Source organism: Etheostoma spectabile, chromosome 3 (assembly GCF_008692095.1).
Source record: "Etheostoma spectabile isolate EspeVRDwgs_2016 chromosome 3, UIUC_Espe_1.0, whole genome shotgun sequence".
In the NCBI taxonomy this organism is placed as follows: Eukaryota; Metazoa; Chordata; class Actinopteri; order Perciformes; family Percidae; genus Etheostoma; species Etheostoma spectabile.
The window spans coordinates 11,131,407-11,149,800 of record NC_045735.1 but is presented as its reverse complement, the minus strand read 5'-3'; the positions used below and the strand labels follow the sequence as shown (position 1 = coordinate 11,149,800).

Here is an 18,394-nt window from a genome sequence, read left to right as displayed (position 1 = left end):
GGGGGGGGGGGCTGATAATGGCAAGCAGAGCTAACAGGATGAGAGCAGCCAGCTGCTGTGACATCAACATTAACACACTCCACCAGCTGCTGGTCACAGACGTCTCCTGGACAAAACAGGGATGGCAGTATATCTTCAAAGGGTTGCCATGGGCATGACGTTATTACCTGTACAACATTAGTAGTAGTACAACATATTTGTACAGCATTTTTGAAAATTAAGTCAAAGTGCACTGGTAGCACAAATCAAACATATGGCACATTTAGGAGAAATTACAAAAAGAAAAACTGGGTACAAGAACATTTTATTTGGAATACACAATATATGCAACCAACCAAAGAGCAAGCTGTTATTTTAATATCAAACAGCTAAAATTACACGGAAATGATCCTAAAGTCATAGTAATAGCTAATAGTAATAATAGCAGCCCTGTCGTCAAATTATGTTCACATACACTACTCATTTGCAACAGCAAATGCCACCTAGACTATTATTTCAATCCAGCAGTGTCAATTAAGGTATCTGGCAAGTCCCTAAATGTTCATACTAAACATATCTGTAAATATTCTCTGACAACGTATTTAATTTGTTTTTCCTACAATATCTAGCAAAATAACATCTGTTTGCAGTGACTAAACACTTGGAAAGATCATTGTCTTGGTTAAATATTGAAAAAGTCCAGAGTGACTGAACCACATTGAACTCAAACCCCAAGCTTGGTGTCAAAATCTTGCATTTTATAGGGCATCCTCCCAAATCATCTTGCATACAATATTCAAACTTAGCACTTCCTGTACTTGAAGAAATGTTTCCACAGGATATAATCCTAGCAGCAATTACATTTCCCTCAAAGCAAATAGCTACCACAACATATAATGTCATTCTGTGGTCTTTACTCCACTATTCTCTTTGCTGTAGTTTGCAATGATTTGTTTTTTATGTTTTAAACCTGTAGATTGAGGAAAATCTTTATTTCGTGGACTTTGGCCTGTAAGCACGCAGAAAAAATAAAATTCAGCACATGGTCACCAATTGAGTCACCACTTAATAATTCAGAATATATAAGAATAAGAATAGAACGGCAGGTCTTTAATTAAGTGAAAAAGTATTTTTTGCCATCATTCCACAAAAGAATGTTGTGCCATGGCTAGCTAACAGATTCAAGTAACACAAGTGAAATAAGATGCTTCATAGCCAACAGAGTCACATCATTCTCCTCATCAGCCTCTCGTCACAGCGTGTGTACATTGAAACCTCCATAGACACATTGATACCTTAGCTAGCATGCAGGTGGACAGCAGCCATGTTAAGACACCATCAACAGCATCTCTTTTGAAGGCCCCTAACCTAAATGTTAAGTGACATAATGAGGTTGGTTGTCCAGTATGTGGCATGTCTACTTGTTTAACTGAGGTAGGGCCCCTGCGAGCAGGCATCTGTGCAACAGGAACGCTGCCGCTTAATCACGTTATCAAGAGAGGCCGTGTATGCATCCATTAGATTAGTTTAGAGGGGATTTGATTATATCCACTCAAGTCTCAGTGAGGCATGTTAAAGTACAATAGTAACTTACAAGGAGAATCTTAAAGCATACAAGTTTCTGATGCATCGGCCAAACTTGTCATTCAAAATAAAGCATATGTCATAATGACATTAACTACTGCATTACTGACGCTGCCCACAGCAAAACTCAGCTTGAATCCCAGCCATGACAAAAGTTTGAGAACTGGGTAACACTTTAACAAGTAGTATTTGTTGAGATGTGTTTTTGCTGCATGAATAAGCACATGAGCGCTGGACATTGTTATTAAATCTCATAGAGAACTCCATCCATTCATTTACTACATGTTCATCAGTGGGCTGTGTGATGATTCTGTATTATTGTCATTTTATGTTAGTGGATTAATGTCATGGCAATACATTTCTGTTGCCTTATATGGTTACTTAACCACTTTACCTTATATTCCTGATTATTCCAACTATTTTTATTGTGATAATCTTTATGATTGTTGTGATCCCCACCATACATACAGTAGATCAGACACATTTAAGAGCTACTGCTTTTCTTTTCTGTGTTACCACCAGATGCACCTCACAAGAATAAATCTACCATAAAAAAATATTTATAAATATATTCATACCGCTTGTCAGAAGGATTAGCATTAGCTTTCTATAAATACAGTTTTCATTCTTGTTAATTAGGTTGGGGAGAGGCAACACAACAGTGCTGCACTCCTCAGTTCTTGGTAAAACGAGAAAATTATTTTAAGTAATAGGTATGATTGCAGGTGTTGAAATCTTAAAAACTGTGTAATATTAGAAGTTCCTTCTAATTGCAAAGGCTGCTGTAGATCAGTAGGCATTTTTGGGTCCAAGCTCATAGAAATCATTCATTGACACTGAATCTAAGTGACACTTTGGATGTAATCTTTGTTTTATTTACTTTATTACAGACATGGGATTTCCTCAGGTTTCCCTATACTTTCTAGTGCGCTGGTTACATCATATAGCAATATTAGATTTGTATTAGTGGACATTTTTATTAATCATCATCAGCAGCAGCAGAGGGAGCCGCTATAGTACAATATAATCCCTCATCAGATATTCTCTCATGCACTCATCATCAGCAGCACTAGCATAATTTAGACATCACTGTCTTTATCGCTCAGTATAACTGAAGTGAGAAACAGTCCAGGGTCTCTGGCATCCCCTTGATGAGACAGGCAGCCACTCTGGCCCATTTAAGACGTGAAAATAGATCAGGGAGAAGGAGGCTCATCTGCTGTGGGGGCCTCGTTTTAGCATTGCCCGCCCCTCCTAGACATTAGAGGACAGATCTGTCGGTGTGGATCAGCAGCTTGCATACAGCCAACCCTTTCTACTGTCACAGCACTGCTTAATATTCATGAGAGCAAATTGGAAGACAGTCATTTAACTCCTGTGTATGGTGTGTTGCCTCTGGGCAGATCAGATCAGTGGGTATGCTTACTCATACTGGACTGCCTGGCCTGGACGGGTTGTTGAGAGAAATTAACTTTGGTAAAATAGAATTTCAAATGATTTAAGTCATTTAAATGAAAAAGAAAATACATGTACACTGTATTTCAAATCTGGGTCATGCACAGGTCAAAATCCTATTTTTTAGCTGCTGTTAACACAGCTTGATCAGATGCTATATATTATGCCAATGCTACTATCCACAAATCCACTGAATAGGAATAGGAATGTGTTAAGTTGGAAAATTGCTGTGGCTACTGTGAGTCTTGAATGTGAGGTATGAGCCAGGTATGATCCCCACATCCCAGGCAGACTTGCCCTAAGGGCACAGAGCAGAGAGTTGCTTTAATTACCCAGGGTTCCCGCTGTCACATTGTCACTGTGAAGCACCCGGTGCCATGCTGCCATGTGTTGCTGAGTCCACCTACCGCGACGGCTATGATAACCCAGACAATTGCTCTGCTTGCTCAAAAGATGCAAGTGCCCTCTGAAATATGTGAAACTGAATCAATCCCACTGTCTCTCTGATTCTCTCTTTGCTTCTTCTTGTTTGCTCTCCACTGTTCTCTCTTCTGTCAGAGAGAGTTCATGAAATAAGCCAGCAGCTGCATGAAAGAAAGAATATCTAACCATGGAGTGAGAGTTAATAGGTTGTCACTAGTTTCCCATGTTGCCACTAAATGCTGCAGGTACGTAAGATGGAGAAAATCACACCAATGTGACTTTGACATGCTTTGATCAGGTGTTCTAGTAGTAGTTTCCCCAAACATACGGCGGTGAATACAACATTGAAAACGGGATTTTTTTGTGGTAACTTCTTTGTTTTTTGTTGTTGTGATTCTGCAAAGAGCCAGTTAGTGGATTCATCTTTACCTGCTGTTTGCTCCCATCGGCATTGATTGCACGTTTACTTAAATGAAGCGCCCCAGTGGCTCTCAAAGCACACTGTCATAGTTGGTTACACCCTGTCAACTGATCAGCTCTGTTGGATCACAGTCTTGTGATGATGCTGAACCATAGGTGTTGTTTGTCATATTTTACAGTAACTCTGTGGGAACGCTATTACAGCTGCGTTCCAAAATCACATTTTAAATAATAAATCAGTGTAAATATTGTGGCAAACAGCTCAATAGAGTATACACCAGATTTTTCTTCTCAAATAATAATTAGTCTCTTAATATTTCAAAACAGACAACAAATATAAAAAGTATATTTATTCTGGTCCAAATTACATAAATGATTCTGCTCAGGCTTAGGTAATCAATCTGTTTAAAAGTCCATAAATACCCAGCAGTTACAGTATGTATTTACAGTACATGTATTTACTGTACAGTTATAATGCAGCATTCAGTTCAGACAATGTGAAGCCTAAGAATTCTAATGCAGATCGGCACAATTGTTAAAGAGTCCCGGCATCCACAGAAAGTGAAATATATTATTGGCCGTTGGATTATTCAATTCAATTCAATTCAATTTTATTTATAGTATCAATTCATAACAAGAGTTATCTCAAGACACTTTACAGATAGACCACACTCCAGAATTTACAAGGACCCAACAGTTCTAGTAGTTTCCTCAAGAGCAAGCAACAGTGCGACAGTGGCGAGGAAAAACTTCCTTTTAGGCAGAAACCTCGGTCAGACCCAGGCTCTTGGTAGGCGGTGTCTGACGGGCCGGTTGGGGTTAGAATGAAGAGTGGCAATAAAAATAGAAAAAATTAGTAGTTTGTAGAAGTTCTTTGTAGTAGTTCATGGCATAGCAGGACGCTGTGCGGCATTACAACAATTACATTATTGTAATGTCTTAAGAAACCCCAATGCAGATGTCAAAGTGCTATTAAGCAAGGCACTGCCTTTCTTGAACTAGTCAACCTTGAACCATGAATGTGTGTTTACTGTATACATATGTGGTGAACACGCTCATCAAAGGCTCAGTGGTTAAAAGCTCAGAAGTAATACCACACTGTCCTATTCTATGTGGATAGACAAGACTAATAAATTATGTTTCAAATTAAAAATGAGATAAAGTTGCTCTAATCAATATTTCTGTATATAATGTGAAGGGGTCATGAAGCCACAGGAAATGTTCAGCAACTGCAAGTCATTAAAGGTCTTTTTGCATTTTGTACTTGATTGTTTGTTTTTTTGCCCCACAACTTTACTGTTTCGGTTCACTTTCATTGCTCTTATCAGTGTCGTTTTCAGCTGCAACAGGAAAAAACGTACTGTACCAATAGTTTACAGACAAAGTTTGCAACTAACTAGAGAACATAGTAGAGCATTTAACAGCCGGATAGTTCCCTCAAGAGTTGGTGGAGACATAACTGAACTACAAAACTGTGTAAATAAACCACTTTTTGCTAGCTACCCCAATGCCCATTATGCAGTTGCATTAGCTGTATGCACACTGCAAATGGCAGTACTGCAAAAGACAATTAATGTGGTATCTCTACATGGTAGTGGGTGCAATCTTAAAATATGCTAACCTAAAAGTATACCAATCAAAAATACAACAATAAAGCCTAAACACAAAATGGCATACATCTTAAAAAGGATAAATGGAAAAAGAAATGTAGATACATGTTACACATGACCCAAAGTCATGTGTACTCCCCACCAATGTTTATAAGGTTGGTATTTTTTGTATTCTCGCTCTTCTTCTGGCCCTGAAACAGAAATATTAAAATTAAACATCTTTTTTCTTTTATTACCTTCTCCCGGAAGTCTTAGTCAATTATAGATGCATATAATGCATTATTGAACAGTGTCATTTATTTCAACTTTACAGTTGAGCTCATGAAAAATTATGCCAATTACTGATTTTCTCTCAGGCAATGTAGTAGTCTAAGTGGTTGGGCCCTGAGGCCGTTTGTTGGGGCATGACACGGTGCTCTTTGTGAGGTCTGAGGGGTGATGTACCTGCGTCACTGGACAATTTGTGGCCGGGCTCCTGAGCTTAGTCAATTAGGAAAACGAGTAGCGTAGTGATATGAAAGAGTCCATTTCTTTTTTTTTTAATTAAATCAATCTTGCTATCACTCAGCCAGTCTAAATTGAGTTGCTCTCATGTACTTTTCATATGTGAAATAGAAGAATATCAAAACTGCCATGACATAAATCCTAATCCAATTTCTCCGATGCTTGCACAGAATAGAGGCTTTCCAAGCAACCACACACTTCTTTGATCTACTTCACTCCAGCCCCTGCTGTTGTGGCACTGTAACGTTCAAAGTATTAATTAACTAAGTACCCAAATTGTATTTGCAGAACACTTTGATGTGTACCAGTTGTGTCTGTCACATTTTTTTTAATGAAGAAAATGTTATTTTGTTTTTTAATGTGCAAATTATTTTTGCTAAACAGTCTTTGTCTTCACTTTCTTATCAGAATCCGTACCATATAATCATACAATATCATCAAAGCAGGATCTCAGACAGTTTGGCTGACATATAACAATACTAATATATAAGACACATTTACAAAGAGTCTTTGGTATAATCAGCAGAACATTTCATGTCTTATACACAAAGAACATGTCTACTGAATATAACATAAGTAAATGCTATGTGTTCTAAATAATATACTGTATAGTTCAAAGTGTCTTCTCCTTCTCACTAACCTTGAGCACTGTAAATGAACAGGTGGGGGTTTGATCTCCCCTCCTCATGGCTCCAGTCTGTATTATCAACAAAGCACTGAGAAGATTGATATTCCCCATGCCAGCTGGAAAAAGGAGAACGAATCAGAATTTAATATGACTTTGATGTATTATTTTCATCTTTGCTGGTGCCACAGACCCACTGAGAACCCAGCACACGATTTTAAAAGATTAAAATTGGCTAAACCCTTTTTTATGTAAGAGACTGTACAGAAGTGTATACAAAGGTTCCTCTGCTGGAGCATGTATACTGTACTCACTAACATTTTATTGAAGTCAAATATGTAAAGTGTGTTACGTGAAATTCACACAATCTGCATGTAATGTATGGTTGTCAAAACACAACAAACTATTTCTATTGTTCATTAACAAATTCAGGAGAAAAAAATATATTTCTAGTTAAATTCAATCTTTGGTGATTCATTCGCACACATTCTCAATATCTGCTATTATAACTACAAAATTTTGAATTAGGCCTATTATAATTACAAGCAGTGTTGTTGTACTGCATGCTAATTGTGTAGCCTGTGTGTTGTTGTTTTTGGTTTGTTTTTTAAATTATTTGTTGGGATTTTTTATTAGATAGTGCATATAGACAGGAAAAGGGGAAGAGAAAGGGCATGACACACAACAAGGGCTGCTTTAAAAATAAAATTGAAAAAAAGAAGAAGGCCGCAAGGACTCAGCTTACATGGGGTGCACACGCACCCCAGAGCTAAAGGTCGTATCCCCACATTCTTCAGAGTGACAGAAATGCAGCTGTTGGAATATAGGCCTTTCTTTCAGGAGCTGCTAGCTAGCTAGCTGAAAGACAAAAACCTAAGGGTTTGTTGGCTGGTTTGCTGGTCGTTTTCACGTATAGCTAGCTAATGTTTTGTAAAATCTAGCAGCTATTTTAAGAGACGCTAAATACAGGTAATGTTATCTTGTTGCTAGCTATACAACAAAAGTCAACTAAGTTTAGCTAGGTTAAGCTAACGTCAGCGCAAAAGGTTACGGCTTATATTTCCACCATGCTAACAGTGGTGGAAGAAGCACTCAGATCACCTTCACTTGAGTAAAAGTAGTAACATTCAAAACTCTGCTAAAGTAAAAGTACACAAGTAGTGGCAGCAAGGTGTATTTAACGTATCTGAAGTAAAAGTATTAATAATGCAGTTTCCCGTCAGAGATGATATTATTCTAACATATATTATAGTAATGGAAGCAGCATTTTAAGTTGCAGTTGAAGAAGCCAAGAATGTAAAGTACAAGTACCTCACAATTGTACTAAAGTAAGTATACTACTTGAGTAAATGTACTAAATGACTTTCCACCATTGTAACTAACAACAAAAGTACATTTTCTAGATGTTATGGGTGACTTTGGTATACCAAAGGTCAGTGTGTCAATGTGTAGGTTTCACCCATATTTAACTCTGTCAATACAGACAGACTTAATGAGCACAAATAATTGTGCTAATATATAAGATATTGTGCACACCCTCCATCTTGTGTTTTGCCCTTCTAAAAACATCTTTAACTGTGTCAGCTTAAAATGTTAAGCCCTAGTGGTACACGCCATGGTAAAGCTGCACAGGTGTTTCTACACGTGGCTAATTGGATCTGTTTTCAGACCTCCTTTTAATAGTTTTATTATATCTGTCTTACAGTAGCCTATAACTTTCTCAATGACCTCAATTATTAAGAAAAATAAATAAATACATTGTGTGATATATTTTTCATAGCCATCATTAAAGTCTTTTACAACATAATAATGCATGTGGTCAGACATCAGTTATTGGACATGGCTACAGCATGTTTCATGTGGATGAAAACTCCCCACAGTCAGTCCTCATTATCTGAATAGGTGTAGCAATGCATAAACCAGTTTTTGTAACACAAAATTGTTTGCATTTCAGAAGTGGTGTAAATGTGCAGATATCCAACATGTCAACAAAGTATTTTTGAAAAATGCTGGTAATCGTTGGTGTACTATTAATTTGGAATGAGTATTTCTTATTTGTAACTACAAATGAGTGTTGTGTGGATGTGCGTGTGTACACAAGCAGGTCATTGGAGTGTCTCATTGCTGGTTGAGAGCTGCTGAAGCAGAGAAAAGGATGGAAACGTCTGCAATTTGAAACCTTGTTAGAAATTTATGAAGTGCTAAAATGTTTTCTCCCCAGGGATGGTCCAAGCCAACTGCCAGTGCCACTGTAAGCCATTTAGTGCAGAGCCTCTGGGCTTGTCACCAGGCTGAGATGGAAAGTGAGATACATACACAAATACTATATATACAAGTATTTGCCTAAAACACAAAAAATACAAACTGACTTTCTCTCTCAAACAGAGACGCTTAGATTGCAAACATCTGCTGGCTTGATCGCTCTGAATCAAACAGCTGTAGATTACTATAGAACTAATTGGTCCAACATTGACATTTATTACCCTCTTCTCCTCTGGAGAATGCTCCTGCACAAACTGCATTTAACATCAGTCTCATTTCTGTGATGTTGGCTTGAATTAAAGCTTGAACATGATCAAGGCAACTGACCTTATTTCATAATTAATGATAGTTTATGTTAATTTAATGTTCCCGAGGTCCCAGAGATGGGAATACATTGATGAATCCTAAACTACTGATCATGTTCCAAAATAGAATCACTTACAGTGACTGACTTTGCAGGAATACTAATTGACATTTTCATACTCATACTACTAAACAATCTGAATATAAAGAAGAACAAAAAGTACATTTTTGGCCAAAAGTCTGTGGTCTCTGCTACAGATTTCTTTTGAGAACTTCATTGAATGTTTGGCTTCCTAACTTTTAAAAGAAAAGGGATCAAATACAATACATGGTTGTAACAGTGAACATCTTATGTTTCCTCTCTTGCAGTTTTCAGTGAGGACCTACATTCCAGCTTATACTTTGTCAATGCATCTTTGCAAGAGGTAGTATTTGCCAGCACCACAGGGACCTCTGTGCCCTGTCCTGCTGGTGGCGCACCTCCTGCCTCGTTGCGCTGGTATCTGGCGACCGGCGAGGAGATCTACGATGTCCCGGGCATCCGGCACGTCCACCCCAATGGAACCCTCCAGATCTTCAACTTCCTGCCATCCAGCTTCAGCAAGCTGATCCACGATAACACGTACTACTGCACTGCCGAGAACCCCTCTGGCAAGATCAGGAGTCAGGATGTCCACATCAAAGCTGGTGAGTCCACAGAGGAGGGCTTGGTCGTGAGGGAAAGAGCAGTATTACTAGTAGTAGTAGTAGTAGTAGTAGTAGTAGTAGTAGTAGTAGTAGTAGTGAGAGCAAGATTAAAGAGTGTCATGTAGTTATAGTGTTATAGTGGCAACACTACTAATAGTATGATGCTTTTTGTAATAACACGTTGGTAAAATCAAGTACTTCAAAGACAAATGAATGTGAGTGTATAAATGTGTGTTGTACAAGTAAATTCAATGCATGTTTCCAAAATTATATCACATGTACCTTTTGACAAAGAACAAAAGTTCAAAGCATTTGGAGCAAGACTTTAATTAATTGATCTGAGTCTGATTGATGGATGTCTTGCTCCAGAAAATTGGCTTTGTAAGAGCATATATTTAAAAAAAATATCTAAATGCTTAAGTAGATGGGAGACATCGAATTAATTTTGATTACTTGAGTGAACTGATTCAAACTGCACTTAAATCCCAATTATGAACAATGTAGTTATTCTCATCATGTGGTCTACTATAGAGTTTTCCGTTGTATCACATTTTCCTCAGCAGAGCACATGTAATAATTTGTTTTTCCAGTATAATATTGCATAATTGTGCACTAAAAATTTAAAAGTAGTATTGTGATAGAAGAGTCAATGCCCTGGTGCTGTGAGGGATTTAGTTTGCTCAAGGAGACTCCAGCAGCTTTGAGCTTTTCTAGATAAGAGCTTGATACTTTGTCTTAATCTGGACAACAACACGGTCACAAAAAATGAAAAAGAAGTCAATAATAAGAACGTAGTTGGTCTGTTATGAATGCAACTTGTCATGTATTTTTTTTTCACTGATCTACAGTTTCACGGGAACCCTACACAGTCCGAGTAGCCGACCAGAAGGCTATGAGAGGCAGTGTTGCCGTCTTCAAGTGCATTATCCCTGCTTCTGTTGAGGCCTACGTCACTGTTGTATCATGGGAGAAAGACACAGTTTCACTCAGCTCAGGTAAGACAAGTAATACTTTGTATATGGTGTAAATAGGTAATTCAACCTCTGACACCTTAAAAATCAAGCCTCATATGTAACAGTAAAATGTCAGTGTTTATATTAAAAGGTCTGTGTAGAAGGTATTTCAGTTATTAAAGAGCACACAGTGAAGCCCTTTTGTGCCAAAACTGCAAGATTGAATGTTTGACGAAGGCTGAGGTGTGTTGCTTTTTTTGGGGTCTGTTTATCCCTGCTCTGCTCCGCTCCGTGCTCTTTGGACATGATGTTCTGTTTCACTGTGAGTCATCTTCTTACCTGTTTTCTGTCGTAGTCTGCCATTACCGAGGCTCTGCAGCGCTGCACAGCCCTATCCTCTCACTAGCCAGAGGATGTTGATAACTGTCACATTGAATCACTGAGCTTCTTTCTCCTATACCCACTTCACCTCAGCCTTCTCCATTTTGAGTCCAGCAAGGGGTAAAGTGGAACAGTTTACATAGCGTCATTGACCTAGTTACCCTTCTTGTTTGAATCCATCGGCACAGCTTGATAACGCAAGACACCAGAACGTTCTGGGGGTTGGATTTTTTCTCAAGTTAAATGGGATGCTTATCTCTTGATTGCTCCATGTACTGCCCGCTGGCTTATTTTGCTTCATACTGGGGTGTTCAGGGACCTGTAAGTGAGCACTTGATGTCATTTGACTGAGGGCAGAATCTGGGACGGTGTTTTGGTGGCATTTTAAATGTGTCTACTCAAGCATGAAGATGTGTCTTCTGATCCATGCCAATGACTTATTTACTTGAGGTTACTTGAGATACTCGCTGCAAGCATCCAGTTGAAGACATTGCCTAATGTCACGGACATTGGACAAATATACAGCATGCAGATATAATTACGTTCTGTAAATGAAATTTATCATGTAGACAAGACTCAGAGATGATGTTTACCTCATCTGTTGCTGCCAAAAGAGGTTCATTATGAGGATAAAAAGCTTTAACATATCTCCTCTACATCTTTATCAGAAACAAAGGTCTGTTAGCCTGAATTAGGAAAGACAGTAAAAACCATTTCTGTGAATTATACAGTACGTGTGTGTGTTTGTGTGTGTCTCATACCTTTACATTGATTATTACAATTATTGCCAATCATTTCTTAAATCACCTGTTATTGTAGTGTCTACAGTGATGTCTTTCCTGTTTTTTACAGCAGGTCTGAAGGCTTTTATAACATGCAGTGAAGTTTTGATAGATTATATTGTATGCTCAGTGTTCTTTTGAGTTCTTTCACAAGCGTTCAAAAGAACAACGATATTGGATTGTCCGTGTTTACTCCAATAAGTATTGCAGCAGGCGAATGCTGTCAAAAGCATGAGCACACTGTCAAAATCACTGCTGCTGTGTGATAAATATTTGATGGTCGATTCTGATGCATGAGCGGATTCACCTCGCACTGTTATGGAGAGGGTATGTTTACTATAGGAGCGAGGGTTAGAGGGATATGTGTGCGAGTGTGTTAGTGTTTCTGTGTGAGCGAAAAGCATGAGAGAGGCCATAAGGATACCAACATGGCTTGACAATAGCAACTGGGGGCAGTTTTTTTTTTTACTGCTTCTCCGCACCCCTTTTCTTCACTTTTTTTTCAATTTTTCATGAAAGAAGATTTGGTCTCAGTGGACACAAAATAAAGCTATCCAACAGCCGCACTGAATTATTAATCTTAGGTTTTTTGTTGGGAACGGTAACATCAAGCGCACTTTCCTACCCTTGCATTGTGCATCAGAATGTAAGAAAGAACAGTCAAGGCTCCAGATATTTCTCGACACCAGGATGGTGTTTTTGAACAAGTTAGGTGGATGATGTCACTTAATTATTAAGCAAATGTTGATGAACATCCACAGTGTACATACCCTGAAACATCTAAATCTTTGGTCACTGCTGATTATGTGTCTGCTTGTTAAATAACGTCAGGTGTAAATGTACTTTTTAAAATAAGTAACTTGGCCGTAGAGAGGAAACTGAAACTTTGAATATCCAGTGATTCACATTAGGTTCAAAAATAGATGCATAATTACAGACTAGGGCCTGTCCTAATTAATCAGCTGTGATTGTAAAGTTAATTATAATATGAATTACCTCTCAGAATGAGGACTGCTTAGTAGTCATTTGAAGCCGTCTGTTTTCAATGTGAATGAGCATGACGCAAACTCACTGGGTCCTAATGTTGCCAATAACATACCATTAACCAGTCATGAATTTTAAAATGGATCTCGCAGCACGAGCTTTCAAATGCCCGGCTCCGATCGCCTCCTTGCTGCTTTTGATTAACAATTGACAGAGCTAATAGAGAGATGAAAGAGGCTAAAAAACAAAGAAAGTAAGTAGGGAGGGGAGGAGTCGAGCTGTGTCCTATTGTGTTGCTGCCAGGATTTTATATGGTGGACCTTTATTTTAATGCATGCGTCTGTTGTCACATACACCTTTGTGTAGCAGTGTGCACATGCTTATGTCTGTGTAGTTGTGGCTTTTTTTACATGCTGCTGTGTGTTTCAAGTTACAATGCTTTTGAAAAGGGATGGAGCTGGGATGGTGTGTGTTTTTCCATCTACCTACCTTTTGTCTCTCATCATTCATGATATGAGGCAGCGTAATGAGGCGGTCGGCCTTGGTTGCAGAGACGAGCTTCAACAAAACCAGTGCTTAAATATGGAATGATCTGCAAAGAGCATGCTTTCCTTGAGGCGTTGCACTCTCCTTTAAGATGCATACAGTTGTATGTTGAGCAATTTGCGCATTAATTCTTTGTCTAACTTAAAGTTACAATTTGGCTGTTTTGAGTCCTCCTGATGTGCAATTTTTGTTGTAACAAATGAGCTCAGAGCTGCTGCAGATGATTTTTCTTCTCTACTAAGCATGTACAATTGGGTGTACATCACCCACACAGTGAGTTCTTATTGACTTTTCTTACCTTCTACAGATACAGAAGCAACATTAACACGGAGTCAACATAATCTCTGTAACAAATGAAACACACAGTACAGCTGTGCTTAGAGACCTTTTTATGCATGTGTCAACGTTTGCATCCATTCAGATCTTGTTCTGCAAGTGTAGGCATCTTGCAAATTTGGAGACCAGTTTAAATCCAATTGAAATGGGTGCCCAGATAGCACAGTTGGTAGGGCGGTCCCCCATATATAGAGGTTGACTCCTTGAAGAAGCGTGCCCGGGTTCGACTCCAACCGGTGGCCTTTTGCTGCATGTTGTTCCCCCTCTTTCTTCATCTGTCCCTGTCAAAAATAAAAGTGACCAAAAAATAATCTTTTAAAAAAATTCAATCCAATTGAAATTAGAGCACCTATTTAATTCATTGTGTTCATTTCATAACATTTTAAATACAAAACTAATCTCCGGCTCATGTCTTGCTAACTGTGCTAAATCCTAAATCTACCACCTTCATTCAGTCGTACATCCAGTGGGACACCTGACACCGCTTTAGATACAGCCTTTATATCTGATGGAGACCTAAGACTCAATTAGCCATTCCTACTTTCTGGATGTGCTTCTATCTTGCAATTCCATATTGAATATGTTGCATTCACATTGAAAACAATACAGAGAGATCAGTAAGTGCCTCCTCTTCTCCCTTCCACATTTCTTCTCTCCTCTCCTCTTGCTTTGTGTTCTTCTTTTGTTTCTTTTTATTTACTCTTCTCTTCCTTCAGTCCTTCATTCCTTTCCATCCTCCTCCGCTGGCCTTGACTATCGGCCTTCTCTTCTCTCTTCTCATCTCATTGCACAATCTGCTTGGCACAGTGCCCCAGTCAATTTTCTCCTGCGTGAAAAATGCTGTTTTTTATTTGCTTTATGCAAATAAGTCACTTCAATACTCACGGCATCAGTAAAAAGTTACAGTTACATTTTTCAGTCACATTCATGTTGGCGGATTCCCAACTGTGTATTTATCATTTATGCGATGAAAGTGCCTCTGCACCCTCGTATCTACTCATTCCTCTCTTATGGGTTCTTATGAGTGCTTATAGAGGCTAATTAAACAGTTTGCTTCTAATAGAATCACAGTCTTAACCAGCCACCAGCCCAGTCGCTGGAATGTTAGGATGTATTCTAAAGGGGAACTGTAGGTGTTTGGTTTACAAGATCCCTGCTCAGCAGGAATTTATCATGCCAGTGATGTGCCACCGCCTCCATTTTTCACTCAGATTGACAGTGAGGGCACTGAGAGGCAGGCGGAGACAGGGCTGTAAATTCAACACGCCCAAAGTCAGGCCAACCTTGAAAGGAGGGCACAGTGGTAGAATTGAGCTTGGGAAGAAAGAAGATGCAAGGAAATGTAGAGGAGGAGAGGGCAGATTAGAGGGGAGAAAGTGAGAAGAGAGTTAGGGAAACAAGAGACTGAGAAGGAGAAGATTTGAAAGCAAGAGAAGAGAGTGGGCGAGGTTTTTTCTTTGGTAAACAAGGGACTGCGTCACATTAGCCACATGATCTTTTCCCTTTGCCTTCTTCCTCTTCCCACTTTCCTACCTCACTCACTTTTCCTTTGCTCCATCTCTGCCTTTCATTCTCTAGCTCTCCTCGCACAAACATGGTTTGTTGATCTTGTTTTTTAGGGGCTAGAACATGGGGGATCCCTGCATGTAACCACATAGCAACTCACAGCAACATCTTGGTATTAATATGTACTGGTGCCAGATCACGCCGGCAAATATATATGTGTCGAGTTTGTGGGTGCATGATGTGGTTTTTTTGCAAACTACTCCACCCATCCTGCAGTGAAACCCTATGAAAACAACACAGCCTATCATTTTGCTCCCCCCTCCTCCTACACAGATCAGCAGTTAGTGAAATGCTGACCCTTGTCTTTCGCTGCACCCCTTTTCCCAGTCCACTCACACACAGCTGCCTGAAAACTAAGGGAGATGGGGGGGTGCTTATTGTTTGTACTCTGTGTGTGTGTGTGTGTGTGTGTGTGCACACGCGTCTAAAGGTGCTGTAATATTCATTGTCTATACATGTGAGTGACGGAGTGCAAAGTCTGATTCTTTCAAGTAGGAAGTGTTTGGGGGTGGGGTGGACGCTGGGCACTGTCCTGAAAGAAATAAAAAAAAGAGCAAAGAAAGAAAAATCAATATTTGTATGCATTAATCACGCTGCTGCCACAGAGAATTATGGGAACATGAGCTGAAGGATGCATTTTGTGCATTTGCAACATATGAGTGCCGTGTGAACGGGAGTTTGGGGAATTGGAAGAGTACGAGACAAGACCCTTTTAGTAAGAAGTGATGTCAGAGCAGAGATAGTTGGGGGGGGGGGGGTTTCTTCATGTATTGTGTGCACAGTGTGTCTCTCTAGCACGTTTTGTAACATACTAAAGCAACTGTCTTTTGTAAAGCTCGTTTTAAGATAGCATTTATTCATTGTTATTTTGAAAGCTTTGATGTTATAGCTTCCGAGATTACATTTTTGTTTTAAAGGTTTTGTTTTGGGTCACATTTTTAGTATTACATTATTATTTTGGTTCACATCTTCCCTCTGCTTTGAGATTTGCCATTTGGAAAGAAAAAAACCAAGCTCTTTGAGCTGTTGCTCTTTGAAGTCTCCATCTTAGCTGCGGTGAATGCTTGAGGATGTGATACATATTTGATAAGGATCGATAGAAGGGTTACTGAGACAGAGATGGAGGCAAATCGATCTTGGACTGGGCTTCCCAAAAGCATCTTAAGCCTAAGGTCATCTTTGGAGTGTCCTTATGGATCAGCGGCTGATGCACACACTTGTAATTTGTGCCGAAATACAATGCACATTTTAATTCTACCTTGCTTTTACAAGGTAGAATTTTATAATACATTTGTAGAACAATCTAGTGAAGTAGAAATATCAGAAGAAGAGCTGTTCTCAGCTTTCAGATTTGTTTAATGTATTATATTTTATATTCACTATGTACATAAAACAATAAAGCAATCTGTTTAGTGACGGGAGACTGAATAGCAGACAACGTTCTGGCACGGTAGCTGTGATTCCCAGCTGATACTCCATATGGATAGACAAAATCAACAACTGTTGAAGCGGGCACTCTTCCATCAGTGTTTACTAATAAACAGTAGCAATATGGCAGCCATTAGGCTGTTTAGGCAGGGAATGATTAGGGTGGTGATGGCTGGGCGCATTGGGAGACTAAACATGCTCTCATCTTTAATAGGCAATTTGGCTTTCTGTGATGGGGATGCGCCTTTGTTTTCGACTTGGACTGAAGACAGCATCTTAAATAAGCACTGTTTTGGTAGAGCGTGCTATCATTATACTGTAGGAATCTGGTTTCCAGTATTGTCCTGAATTAGTTTTTTTTTTAAATAGTTTTGGGCTGCCTGTGCATGATTCAGAATATAATATCAAGACTACATTCAGTGTTACTTTATTGTGGATGTTACACAGTTTGTGATGCAATCAGGACAGTAAAAATAGGACTATTTTTAGACAATCCAATACCAAATTAAAGGTTAATATGAGGACTTGTTGACAAAAAAGTTGGAAATATGGGTTTATAGTTGAGTAAATCTCAGTTAGTGGAACAGCTCCATCCTGCCAGAGCTTATGGATTACTGTAGAGCAACACTGTGTTGTAAATGGACTGGAGCCAGGCCAGAACTGGTCTGGCATAAGGCCAAGACACAGATTAGTAATAAGCATGGTGTGAGCTAATTACAGCCGGAACAAGCAATTAATTTCTGTTTATAAACTCTCCTGGTTGTGGGCTGTTGGATGACTGTGGCTGTGTAGGTGCAAACTCCCTCTGTTCATGTAGGCGTCTGCGTGTGTCAGTGACAGGTGGCATGGTTCATGGAGGAACCTTCCCATATGTTCCCAGCTGAAGCGCTGGGGGAAATGGAGACAAACTGGTGTGCTCAATCACATCCCATAATACAACAGTGTCTGATCCCATCTTAAAAGTGACTGATTAGAGTAAAAAAGGCAGTTAATAACTCAAATCACTCTGCTGACCTAATAAGGATTTTTCACTCCATTTTTTTCTCTCCCGTCTTCCATCCAATCAAGGATTAATACATGGTCTTATTCTGCTCCCAGGGTGGTTAATCTGGAAAAATACAGTAAATCACATTGAGCCTCCTTAAACTTTCACACTGTGCCTTGGTCCCTGCGCCCCCCTGCTGGGCATCTGTAACACTGATTAGACATGATCATGGTTTTAGAGCACCTGCTGGACACCAATCAGAGGAAGAGATCTAAGGGAGTGTTCGTTTTTTATTTAAGGGGCTACCGGAGGAGTTTTGAGATCTTTAGTCAAAATAGACTTGACCCTCCCTTCACCAGCAATACATTTTTCTATGTGCATCCAACATGTTTGGTAAAAGAGGTATGACCATTTATTTATGCCTTCTGTTCTGGTTTTGCACTTGGCAAAGACATACAGATACCCATTGTTTTTATACAACAATGGCATATATGATTTAACCTCTGCTTTCTCATCTTACACATCAGACTCCACTGTTATAGTCGCCATTTCAGCAGATTTACTCACTAACATTGTTGTGG

At 39.2% G+C, this 18,394-nt stretch overlaps 1 protein-coding gene across 5 annotated transcripts in view; it reads left to right on the top strand.

The window, feature by feature from the left end:
* The window catches only part of dscamb (Down syndrome cell adhesion molecule b), a 121,359-nt gene that overhangs the window by 8,504 nt on the left and 94,461 nt on the right, over positions 1-18,394 (top strand). For all 5 annotated transcript variants that reach the window (XM_032509287.1, XM_032509304.1, XM_032509279.1 and 2 more), the window contains exons 2-3: positions 9,535-9,852; positions 10,701-10,847. In XM_032509287.1, coding sequence (XP_032365178.1) covers positions 9,535-9,852; positions 10,701-10,847 — 465 coding nt within the window. The remainder of the gene's footprint in view (positions 1-9,534; positions 9,853-10,700; positions 10,848-18,394) is intronic.